Below are 12,984 nucleotides of genomic sequence, written 5' to 3' on the forward strand. Positions count from 1 at the left end.
AAGCTAATGTGTCTGCTGTGATATTATCCACCGGCACTGCCACCGGCCAACGTGTAAAACGGTCGATCATTGTAAACAGATATCTTTGTCCGTTAGAAGGTGGAAGTGGTCCGACTACATCCAAATGAACTTGGGCAAAGCAGGCGATGGCATCAGGAAAATCGCCGATCGGTGCGTGTACATGGCGGTTAATCTTGCAGCGTTGGCACTGAAGACAAGATCGGACCCACTCGCGGCAGTCTTTTTGTATGCCCGGCCACACGAAACGTTGTGATACCAGGCGGAATGTCGGCCGTACCCCTGGATGGCACAATCCATGTACTGTATCAAAGGCTTGTCTACTAAAAGCCGGCGTCAGAAAGGGACGAGGTCGGCCGCGAGAAACGTCGCAGTATAGCTGTGTAATTTCCCCCGCAACATCAACGAGTTTCAGTTGCAATGCGGAAGCTGTATCTTTAACATAGGCAAGGAGTTCTTCGTCGACTCTCTATGCCTTTGCCAGTGCAGGAAAGTCTATGGTACTGAAACACTGCTGATCCGTGAAAGGCAATCCGCAACAATGTTGTCGATCCCAGAAATATGTCTAATGTCTGTAGTAAACTGGGCCACGAACTCAAGGTGATGAAATTGACGGGGGGAGCAGTTGACACTATTCCGAAGGAAGGTGAACGTGAGTGGTTTGTGGTCTGTATGTATCGTGAAAGTTCGCGCTTCCACTTGGGGGCGCAAATACACTCCTGGAAATGGAAAAAAGAACACATTGACACCGGTGTGTCAGACCCACCATACTTGCTCCGGACACTGCGAGAGGGCTGTACAAGCAATGATCACACGCACGGCACAGCGGACACACCAGGAACCGCGGTGTTGGCCGTCGAATGGCGCTAGCTGCGCAGCATTTGTGCACCGCCGCCGTCAGTGTCAGCCAGTTTGCCGTGGCATACGGAGCTCCATCGCAGTCTTTAACACTGGTAGCATGCCGCGACAGCGTGGACGTGAACCGTATGTGCAGTTGACGGACTTTGAGCGAGGGCGTATAGTGGGCATGCGGGAGGCCGGGTGGACGTACCGCCGAATTGCTCAACACGTGGGGCGTGAGGTCTCCACAGTACATCGATGCTGTCGCCAGTGGTCGGCGGAAGGTGCACGTGCCCGCCGACCTGGGACCGGACCGCAGCGACGCACGGATGCACGCCAAGACCGTAGGATCCTACGCAGTGCCGTAGGGGACCGCACCGCCACTTCCCAGCAAATTAGGGACACTGTTGCTCCTGGGGTATCGGCGAGGACCATTCGCAACCGTCTCCATGAAGCTGGGCTACGGTCCCGCACACCGTTAGGCCGTCTTCCGCTCACGCCCCAACATCGTGCAGCCCGCCTCCAGTGGTGTCGCGACAGGCGTGAATGGAGGGACGAATGGAGACGTGTCGTCTTCAGCGATGAGAGTCGCTTCTGCCTTGGTGCCAAAGATGGTCGTATGCGTGTTTGGCGCCGTGCAGGTGAGCGCCACAATCAGGACTGCAAACGAGCGAGGCACACAGGGCCAACACCCGCCATCATGGTGTGGGGAGCGATCTCCTACACTGGCCGTACACCACTGGTGATCGTCGAGGGGACACTGAATAGTGCACGGTACATCCAAACCGTCATCGAACCCATCGTTCTACCATTCCTAGACCGGCAAGGGAACTTGCTGTTCCAACAGGACAATGCACGTCCGCATGTATCCCGTGCCACCCAACGTGCTCTAGAAGGTGTAAGTCAACTACCCTGGCCAGCAAGATCTCCGGATCTGTCCCCCATTGAGCATGTTTGGGACTGGATGAAGCGTCGTCTCACGCGGTCTGCACGTCCAGCACGAACGCTGGTCCAACTGAGGCGCCAGGTGGAAATGGCATGGCAAGCCGTTCCACAGGACTACATCCAGCATCTCTACGATCGTCTCCATGGGAGAATAGCAGCCTGCATTGCTGCAAAAGGTGGATATACACTGTACTAGTGCCGACATTGTGCATGCTCTGTTGCCTGTGTCTATGTGCCTGTGGTTCTGTCAGTGTGATCATGTGATGTAATTGACCCCAGGAATGTGTCAATAAAGTTTCCCCTTCCTGGGACAATGAATTCACGGTGTTCTTATTTCAATTTCCAGGAGTGTATTTCACTGCTTGGTATACCGCCAGGAGCTCACGGTCATATGTGCTCCATTTTCTCTGTGCAGGCGAAAGCTTGTGGGAATAATACGCCAGTGACTGCCATGCGTTGTCCGACCACTGTTGTAACGCGGCTCCGATCGCCGTCCGGCTCGCGTCTACGACAATTGCTAATGGCGCGTCGTGCCGTGGGTGTACGAGAAGGGGCCATGCTCTTCTTTGTTGCCTCGAACGCAGAACACATGTCCTCTGTCCACTGTATCAGACTTGCTATTTACTTTGTGGCCTGATAATGCCGCTGTCAATGGTTCCTGGAGCTCCGCAGCATAGGGAAGGTGTCGTTGATAGAAATTGAGCATCCCCAAAAAACGACGTAATTCTTTGATCGTAGTTGGTCGGGGTAGCTGCAAGATAGCGTCCACCTTCTCGGACAGAAGAAGAGAGCCTTCAGCAGAAATCTTATGGTCAAGAAATGTCACCTCTGACTGCCCAAAAACACACTTGTCTACGTTCAATACGACACTGTAACGCTCCAATCGCTCGAAACTCTCTCGCAGATGTTGTCGGTGTTGTTCATGGTCAGCAGAGAACACTAACACATCGTCCAGGTAGGCGAACCAAACGGCATCCCCTGGAGACTCTTGTCTATAAACCTTTGCCAAATCTGAGCGGCATTGCGTAAACCGGAAGCCATAAATTTGCATTCAAATAATCCGAAAGGCGTTATTATTGCAGTCTTTGTAATGTCGTCATTGGCCATCGGAATCTGTGTATAAGCTTTAGCGCAGTCCAGAACTGTGAACACTGTGGCACCATGTAAAGCGTGATTATAATCTCTCAGTAACGGAACGGGATATCTGTCCGGCACTGTTCGCGCGTTAAGCGCACGGTAGTCATAGCATGGGCACCAAGCTCCGAAATTCTCCGGAACAAGATCTAATGCGGAGGACCACAGGCTCTTAGATGGCCGCATTATGCCCTCACGAATCATGGCGTCAAATTCTGCCTTCGCTATCGACAATCGGTCCGGAGCGAGACACATAGGTCGGCATGCTACTGGGGTACCATCAGTCGTTTGAATGTGATGCACCGTGTCACCTGGGAGCGCCGGGCGGCCTGGTCAAGTTCGGATAGTTAAGCAGTAATTCCGTGTACTCACCCTCTGTAGCATGGACCAACTTGGCACAGTGCGTTGCGGTGTTGCGACGGGAACCCGTGACTGCTAAGCCATTACCGCTGTCTACCAAGCGTGCGTTGACGACGTCTGGCAGCAGGTGGTAGTGCGCCAGGAGGTCAGCCCCAACGATCGCCTCCGTGGCGTCAGCCACTGTAAAATCCCACCCGTACGGGCGACGTAGGCCGAGATTAAGCTCCATCCTCTGTGTGCCATATGTTGCAATGGAGGAATTGTTGGCAGCCGTCAGACGGAACGCGGTTGGCGGCCGGCAACGATGTATGACTGATCGTGGTATGACACTCAGACCTGACCCAGTGTCAATTAAAAACTTTACGCCGGAAATCCTTCGGTGACAAACAGGCGCTTGAAGGATAACTGGCAGTCGCTTACGCCTATTGTCGACCGCCGGTAATGTTTGGGTGAGAGCATGGCGATGTGCACTTGCTTGCCTGATCGCCGAATCGTCGGTGGTACCAGCACAACGGTACCTCGCCTTGCGGAGTGGTAGTACCGCCGCAGGATCTGCATCTCGAACGCCGCCGTTTGTATCGGCTCCTTCTACTGTTGTCGTCGTCACGTGCCAGCAGCGCACTGACCAGGGCCCACAAAAGCTCTACCTTGGCCGCGAGTGAATCATGGTCGGCCCGTGCTACAGATGCGGTAGTGTTTGTACTTTTGTCCAACGCCACGACTGCCCTGACCTGAGACGGTGTTATCACGTCCTGAATCCGGTCTGCTAGCTGCGCCACGACATCCAGCGGCATGTCTGTTTGTGAGGCGATTATGGCTTTTATTTGCGGCGGCAACCTACTGGTCCACAGCGTTCTGAGCAGACTGTCTGGCACAGTAACGGTGTCAACTTTGCGGCGTAGATGTCTCAGGTATTGAGAAAGTTTCCTGTAGCCAGTTTATTCCTGTGTCGGAACCTGACGTATCCGGTCCTCTTGTGACGCGGCCACCCGTCGAATCAACTCTGATTTTAGCCTGGCATAAGCTCCAGTCTCGGGCGGTGCTGTGATCACGTCCTACACCTCGGTGGCGTAACGTTGGTCGAGCTGGCTCACAATCAGCGCAAATTTAGTTACTTCGGCCGGTATTCCAGCGCAGCAAAAACTTGCCTCTGGCTGCGCGAACCAGAGTACCGGGTTGTCGGGCCAGAACGATGGCAAACGTACTGCAATCCTCGAGACGGCCTGCTATTGGGTCATTATGTGCTCGTTACTTACGTAGCTCACGCCTGCTTCTTCTTAATCACGTCGGCTTCTGCTTTGATCACGTCGGGTTCACCACTTGTCGGATTCAGCTAAACTGGTGGCTGTCCGACCTTTCCTTAACGTGATTCAGAAGAATTACGACCTTCAGTTCAGCAACAATAGCTTTATTGCGAGCGCTATCTGACGACGCCCGGCATGCATGGACTGATCGGAGTTACAAAATTTCTTCCGGCCTCTACAGAAGGATCCTTAATCCTGGGGAAACTTCCGTAGTTATTGGAGAGAAAACAGTACTCGTCCACACAAGCCACAAGGCACGGAACTACTAATTAACTCAAAAAACAAAGAATAATAATAATAAACAGGACGAATAAAAGAGCTAGGAAACACAGCACCTCTTGAGGTTGGAAGCGGAACTACACAGACGTCGTGTACAGTAATTACGACCGCACAGCACTGCAATGACACACGCACACACACCACACACACCCAAACACCCTGGCGAGCTTGAATTAACGCGCAGCAGCGTCGCTACAGTCTGATTCACGAAAAGGTTTGCTAATTGGAAGTGCACCGTTGGTCACTACGTCGGAATCAAAAAAATTGGACATATTTTGAGTTCATCGTTCACCTTCGTTAGAAACATCTGTCTGTTCACTGTGTACATTTTGTAAATCAGGTGTGTCAAACTGGGCAGCGTTCATTGTATCGGAACGTGCCGCGTCCTCAATCGTCGTTAAATTACGTGTAGACATGATTGAATTTGTTTGCTCATCATTTAGATTAGAATCCTTACTGATGGTAGGCACGCACTGATTGTCTGTAACTGGAGGATTATCATTAAGACACTGAGTGTCGCTAGTATTATCAGTCAAATTATTCAAGTCGGCTTTTTCACTCGGAACGGATCGTGATGTACCGTTAGCAGCTTTTCGCGGCATTTTCACAAGTCAAAGATAAGCACAAAATCAAACAAAGACAAAGCAAAAATGCAACAAATACAGTGACAAAAAAGAGCAATAAATTGCAGTTGATCTGTTAAAGAAAGAGTGACAAATTACTAAATGCGTTGCGCCAGATGCAAACTACATTTAACAATAGTGTAAATAAGAGCATATATGACTACTTCTCAGAAAATCATAAAAATACGATCCTGGCCGGTTGTCGACAAGTGAAACCTCCCAACAGTAAAAAAATAATTATTTATTATTCACATTCAGATTAACCTTGTAACAATAAAATGTGACTAATCTCCTAAAAAAATTTGACTCATAGATAACCTTTCAATACCTGACTGTGAATTTAAACTGGTAAATTGTGGATGTCAGCATCGCTGCGTCATGGCCCTGAAATATCACACTAAATAAATTGAAAATTCTTACCTCAGTGAAGTCGCGGGTAATGCATATATATCTGCTCTTATAATAAATTTTTCTGGCACACCCCAGTGCTATGCTGGCCGATAGATTTGTCATGTATAAAAAGAACAAATGAGTTTCTTTGCAATAATCGGGATGACCATAGATTGGAGAAATTAGTAAATTGAGAAGAATAATTGTCTAAAGTTAATTTTTATAAGAAAGATTATTATTAAGAGATTATTTAAAAAACATTTACATGGGACTTGATATAAAAATAGTACATATGCGCTAGGCTGCTTTTACCTTATACTACATCGCTCAGGCTCCTCCATCGCTCCCCACGACCGGCCCAGCCAACTTCATACACACGACTGCTCGCTACTACTTACTCTTACTGCCACACAGATCCAACTGCAGTCAACACTGCTCTTTGGAATGAGATTCTCTTATAGCTTACATATTGCAGGCAGCGCATGAGCAATCCATCGAAATTACGTCTGCTCGAGTGCGCTAGCAACAAATTCCTTAATCATGGACCTCTTACAAGCGGTACAAGAGGGACGTCTATGTAGGTCAGAATTCGCTCATACGTAGCTGTTTACCCCACTCCATGGGATTTGGCGTTAAGGAGTAGTGTATTTTCTTTCAAGTCATTAGCCAATTCTTCCTCAGACGAAGAACTACAGAACTTTTTTATTCAAGTCTGGTCCTTGTTCCATTATTACCCGACAGAGTTCCACAACTCCTTCAGACTTCCAGTTAGCCACCTCCACGTTAAGTGACTGGATGGACCTTGTCCAGTCTCCAGTGCCTCTGATCGTCTAGACCGCTCGCTGGACGTGACAAAGAGCTCCGTCATCACAACGAGTTTCAAGAAGCTTCCGCTGAAGCGCTGAAAGAGTGAATCTGTACTTCCTCTCAAAGTCAGACACTGCTGAGCCGAAATTTATTATCGCCGTTAAACACTACATCTATCTACATCTACATCCACATCCATACCCCGCAAGCCATCTGACGGTGTATGGCGGAGGGTACCTTGAGTACCTCTATCGGTTCTCCCATCTATTCCAGTCTCGTATTGTTCGTGCAAAGAAGGATTGTCGGAATGCTTCTGTGTGGGCTCTAATCTCTCTGATTTTATCCTCCTGGTCTCTTCGCGAGATATGCATAGGAGGGAGCAATATACTGCTTGACTCTTCGGTGAAGGTATGTTCTCGAAACTTTAACAAAAGGCCGTACCGAGGTACTGAGCGTCTCTCCTGCAGAGGCTTCCACTGGAGTTTATCTATCATCTCTGTAACGCTTTCGCGATTACTAAATGATCCTGTAACGAAGCGCGCCGCTCTCCGTTGGATCTTCTCTATCTCTTCTATCAACACTATCTGGTATGGATCCCACACTGCTGAGCAGTATTCAAGCAGTAGGCGAACAAATGTACTGTAACCTACTTCCCTTGTTTTCGGATTGCATTTCCTTAGGATTCTTCCAATGAATCTCAGTCTGGCATCTGCTTTACCGACGATCAAGTTTATATGATCATTCAATTTTAAATCACTCCTAGTGCGTACTCCCAGATAATTTATGAAATTAACTGCTTCCAGTTGCTGACCTGCTATTTTGTAGCTAAATGATAAGGGATCTATCTTTCTATGTATTCGCAGCACATTAAACTTGTCTACATTGAGATTCAATTGCCATTCCCTGCACCATGCGTCAATTCGCTGCAGATCCTCCTGCATTTCAGTACAATTTTCCATTGTTACAACCTCTCGATACACCACAGCGTCATCTGCAAAAAGCCTCAGTGAACTTCCCAAGTCATCCACAAGGTCATTTATGTATATTGTGAATAATAACGTTCCTATGACACTCCCCTGCTGCACACCTGAAATCTTTTACTTCGGAAGACTTCTTTCCATTGAGAATGACATGCTGCGTTCTGTTATCTAGGAACTCTTCAATCCAATCACACAATTGGTCTTTTAGTCCATATGCTCTTACTTTGTTCATTAAACGACTGTGGGCAACTGTATCGAACGCCTTGCTGAAGTCAAGATACACGGCATCTACCTGGGAACCCGTGTCTATGGCCCTCTGAGTGTCGTGGACGAATAGCGCGAGCTGGGTTTCACACGACCGTCTTTTTCGTAACCCATGCTGATTCCTACAGAGTAGATTTCTAGTCTCCAGAAAAGTAATTATACTCGAACATACTACGTGTTCCAAAATTCTACAACTGTTCGACGTTAGAGATATAGGTCTATAGTTCTGCACATCTGTTCTACGTCCCTTCTTGAAAACGGGGATGACCTGTGCACTTTCCCAATCCTTTGGAACGCTACGCTCTTTTAGAGACCTACGGTACACCGCTGCAAGAAGGGGGCACCACACATCACACAGATGGAAATACTTTTTGAGTCAGCGATGATATTCCACCATATGTTTTCTATGTATATCCACCCTGTTGGATATGATTGCGGGACTCGGCTGTTCAATAAAGGATGGCAAATTAAACACCTTTTAGCCGTTAATTTTCAACCTTATTTTGTTTGTCAACCACTTTCAGCGTTACACTACGCAATGTTCAGACCAGTGACCGACGTGTAGGAAGAATCTACACCGCTTGTGATCAAAATGTGGGCCACCAATACTCGTATTAGTATATTTTTGCTACAGTGATCAATTCAAACATAACCTGCCGGCTATTGAAGATTCGGCAGGAGATGGTTGAAGTGATCACGTCCTCATTTGTTTGTTAGATAGACTGCAATGTCTGTCTTCCTCAGTGGTTTTGCCCAAGACGACTCCCTCTAGTGTCACTAACGCTATAAACTTGAAGTCTTAACATACCATCACGTTCTTTTCTCTAGTCAAGATTATTCAATTATTCTTGTCATCATCAACTCTGATACTAGATTCCTCATCTTGTATCTTAGCAGTCTATTTAGTTTTCTGTATTCATCTGTAACATCACATCTCAGATGTGCAGTTTCTCTTCTTTTTCGGACTGCCGGCAATTTGTGACTCATTTCCTTACAGTACTCTCCTCCAGGTTTACATTCTCACTAATTTCTCTCTATAATTATTATAAATGTCAGGTTTAGCGAGAAAAATATTTGCAGTCACGAACAGAATGTCAGACAGGTATCTGTAAAGCAAATTGATGCTAATGCTTTGTCGCCGGCCGAAGTGGCCGTGCGGTTAAAGGCGCTGCAGTCTGGAACGCAAGACCGCTACGGTCGCAGGTTCGAATCCTGCTTCGGGCATGGATGTTTGTGATGTCCTTAGGTTAGTTAGGTTTAACTAGTTCTAAGTTCTAGGGGACTAATGACCTCAGAAGTTGAGTCCCATAGTGCTCAGAGCCATTTGAACCATTGTAATGCTTTGTCCGGCAATCGGCAGCTCCATTCATAATACCTCTGTAACTAAATTACTGAGAACTGTGTAACTTTAATTACTTTGGACGCATATAAAGATAAATAATATTAATTTCACCCTGTGTTTCCTGCAATATCGAGCGCTATTACATGTGATGCAATTGCCGTCACTGATTTCTCACGATTTTACCGTTCTGCTATAGCTTAATTTATTTCGATAAAGCCCAAAAAATCCAATTATGCAAAATGAACTGTGGAGTAAATATAACACATTGTAATTTTGTAATTAATTATTTTATCTGTTTCGACGTAGATGCAGATGGTTGCACCTTAGCACACATTGCACTGTTTTGCCTCAAACCAGCCTTACAATAGATGTTTGATGTGTTTGGTTATTCCATTTGGAAACGATAGTGTCAAATTTAAATGTTCTGCAATCTTTTACTGAAACAACAGACGATACTCCAGAAAAGTAGGTTTCTTTGCAATGTGAAAAACTGTTCCGAGGGACAACATGATTATGTACCTAAGAACAAATATACTGTTCAAATTTAAACGGGACGCAATCAAGAATGCCTTGTTAATATTGTTTTTAATGGTCTCTTTGCTACATCGTTACTGTGCTTCACTCCAATAACCGGAAAGTGAAAGCAACAATAAAATTTTCAATTCTCAAGAGAGGGAAAATAGTTAATACATTTAAAAAACTGAGTTCATCTATAAATATCAAGAGTTCAGTGTTAAAGACATTCCGTTTCATTGTTCAAATAATTCAGTCCAAAAAAGTATAGTTTAACCTGGCACACATTATGTTACTAGTTTCAAAAATGCACATAGTCTTACTCGATATGAAAGAATTAAGATTGCCACCAAAATAGCTTTAATACAGTACACACGTTTAATCTAAACAGTTAAGTCCAATAGTTTCGTTAGCCTTGTGATCAGAGACCTTTCAGTCGAGTATCGGTATAGACTGGGGAAAATGATGCATCGGTGTAGCTAGAGAACTTCTAACTTAATATCTTGTGGCTATTAAGTACGAGAAAGTGATTTAAGTTCAAGATTACATTTCAACTGATATTTGTCGTCATCTCACATTAAGTGTCGGAAAATTTTTCGTGGCTAGCTCATGTCTTTCAAACGTGATATTGGTCTACCACCGTCGTAAGTTGATCGCAAACAAAAAAAAAAAATGATTCAAATGGCTCTGAGCACTATGGGACTTAACATCTGTGGTCATCAGTCCCCTAGAACTTAGAACCACTTAAACCTAACTAACCTAAGGACATCACACACATCCATGCCCGAGGCAGGATTCGAACCTGCGACCGTAGCAGTCGTGCGTTTCCGGACTGAGCGCCTAGAAACGCTCGGGCCACCGCGACCGGCCGCCAACAAAAGATTAGCGACAAATAATTGCAGAGTTTAAATTCGTGCTTGATAGATTCCGAGTTCATGTCCTTTCTAAATTACGTCTGTGCCACATACCGGAGAATTTACCAGTTATCGATAACCACTTGTTTTCACTGTTTCAGTAACTTTCCTTGAATAATATTGTACGCTGCAGGTTTATCTAGCAAATTTTCCAACTGTAAACAAAAGTAACATGAAATTTGCGAAATATATATTTTGATGTGCTGTCTACCACACAGTAGTTTGCAACGAAGTTAACTCTGCCCTTGCCTACAGGGTCGTATTTCACTCAAATATCACTAGCAAAGAGAATAAGGAAATCCATGGCCAGGTATACGTTTTCTTATTGAGTAAAACGAACAAGCCTTTGAATGTTACGTAGAGTGATAACACCCTGGGATTAATCTTTATTCATCTAAATAGCTTTACTGCAAAGCTAGTTTTATTTTGTGGTCATCTGTTTTTGTATATTACTCGCACTACGTACGCTACTTGGATTGTTGTCTCAAGGTGTAACTTGGTGACAAATTTGACGTTCACAGTACATATCGTAATAGCTTAAAAACGAGGGTTGGAAGTATACTTTTTATAGATTTTTGTTATTAACTTTTTACGGGCGTGATGAACAACAGACATTGACACGTGACTTTAAAGTATCCCTCTCAAACTGGATTGTTTAACGTTTCATTACGGCTGTTTTATTAAACCCCATTGACTTACTGTGTTTGTTTACGTTACATAACTCAGACAAGAATAAATGACGAAGATGATGAATAAATCAGATGTGAAGTGCTGCAATATTACTTCGTAATTGAGAATTCATCTCGACCTCTAAAATTTTTACAGGTAGCAGTCCTGTATATATATCTATACAAGCAACGTTCAGTGTAAATGGTTTGAGAGGCTGAATGGAGTAGTTACAATTTCGCTCTACTGTCTACACCGGTCTGTGCTACGGAAGTCAATTCAGACGTAGTATCTTGATTGGCAGGCGGAAGAGGAGCGATGAAATGCAGGCAAAGGGATGTCACAGAGTATCCTTTGTCCTGGTCAGAAAGCGAGCGGTCAGTCTTGAAGCTGAATATGCGCCACTTGTGTTATTTTGGGGCGTGGCCTCTATCAAGGTGTCGATTATACCACGTTTACAGCATCTTTAACTTCGCACTGGGCATTTGGTACGTTAGTGAGGGTTCGACATCCTTCTTATTCCTGTGGGGAGACATGGAGGAAGCAACGCTGGTACTCATAAGTACTTTCAACATCGGGAGCATCGTCGTCAAGATGGCGCTCTTCGTGAGGCGCAGACGGCAGTACTTTGCCCTGGTCCGACGAGTGGACGGTCTGATGCTGGTACAGAGCGAAGCCTGCTCCGAGGACCCGGTCCTCGGTCACTTGCTGTGGCGCTCCAAGAGGACCGCGGCTCGCCTCACCACGGCCATGCTACTGCTCATGGTGTCCCAGTACGCCACGTGGTACCCCATGCCGCTCATCATGAAAGGAGGTGCGCGCCGTTTGCCCCTAGCGCAGCATCCCTGGGACAACAACAGCAATTATTACGAGCTGTCATACGCTGTGCAGTGCATGGCCGGAGCGTGGATGACGCAGATCAGCTTCGGCATCGACTGCCTCTTTGTGTCCATCATGATCCTGGTGGCCGCGCAGATGAAGATCCTCGCGTCGCGCGTGGCCCGTCTGAAGATGCGTGGCGACGGATTTTGGCGCAAGCGGCACGCGATTAAAAGTACCGGAGACAATGTATACAGAGAATTGTGTCTCTGTATTGAAACCCATCAAGAGCTTCTCAGGTACGTTGAAAAGCGCCTACTAATTTCAATGAATTTTGCGAAGCTTGTCTTGGTCAACGAATGGAGCACGCACGAGGAATGGACCACGTGCTTATAATACATCAAAATGTTCTTAACTCTTAATCTTGATCGCAAGAATAGTTAGTTTCGAACGAGAACAATCTACAGTTTGCACGATGAGAAAACAAAGCCTGATCATTGATTGTCAGTTTTAGGCTACTTATACAAAAAGCATATTACAGTAATAACATTGTCGTCAGAAATGTCTAATCTGAAAACATTCAAGTTTCTCTGCTGCGCAGGGTGATCTGGAACTGCACCTACAAAATTTCACAGGTTGTTCAGGAACATTTTCGAACTAATTTAGTATCAAAAACACGGGGTCTGCTGGGGCTCACTGCTGTAGGGTAGTTGAATTTCCTTTGATAACATCCCCTGCTTATCTCCGTTGGTACAATGCACTGAAAATATTTTCTCAAGAGAGCAA

At 46.0% G+C, this 12,984-nt stretch overlaps 1 protein-coding gene across 1 annotated transcript; it reads left to right on the forward strand.

Annotated features, from left to right (window-relative positions):
• The first annotated feature begins 11,913 nt into the window (after positions 1–11,913).
• Positions 11,914–12,594, forward strand: LOC126419476 (uncharacterized). Its single transcript, XM_050086664.1, has one exon. It carries the CDS (start codon positions 11,914–11,916, stop codon positions 12,592–12,594), a length of 681 nt encoding a protein of 226 aa, XP_049942621.1.
• The last annotated feature ends 390 nt before the right edge of the window (positions 12,595–12,984 follow it).

The sequence above is a fragment of the Schistocerca serialis genome, chromosome 9, assembly GCF_023864345.2.
Source record: "Schistocerca serialis cubense isolate TAMUIC-IGC-003099 chromosome 9, iqSchSeri2.2, whole genome shotgun sequence".
Taxonomy (NCBI): Eukaryota; Metazoa; Arthropoda; class Insecta; order Orthoptera; family Acrididae; genus Schistocerca; species Schistocerca serialis.

What these genes read in the sequence shown, in the direction of transcription:
- LOC126419476 (XM_050086664.1), top strand. Translation starts at nt 11,914, where the DNA reads ATGGAGGAAGCAACGCTGGTACTCATAAGTACTTTCAACATCGGGAGC.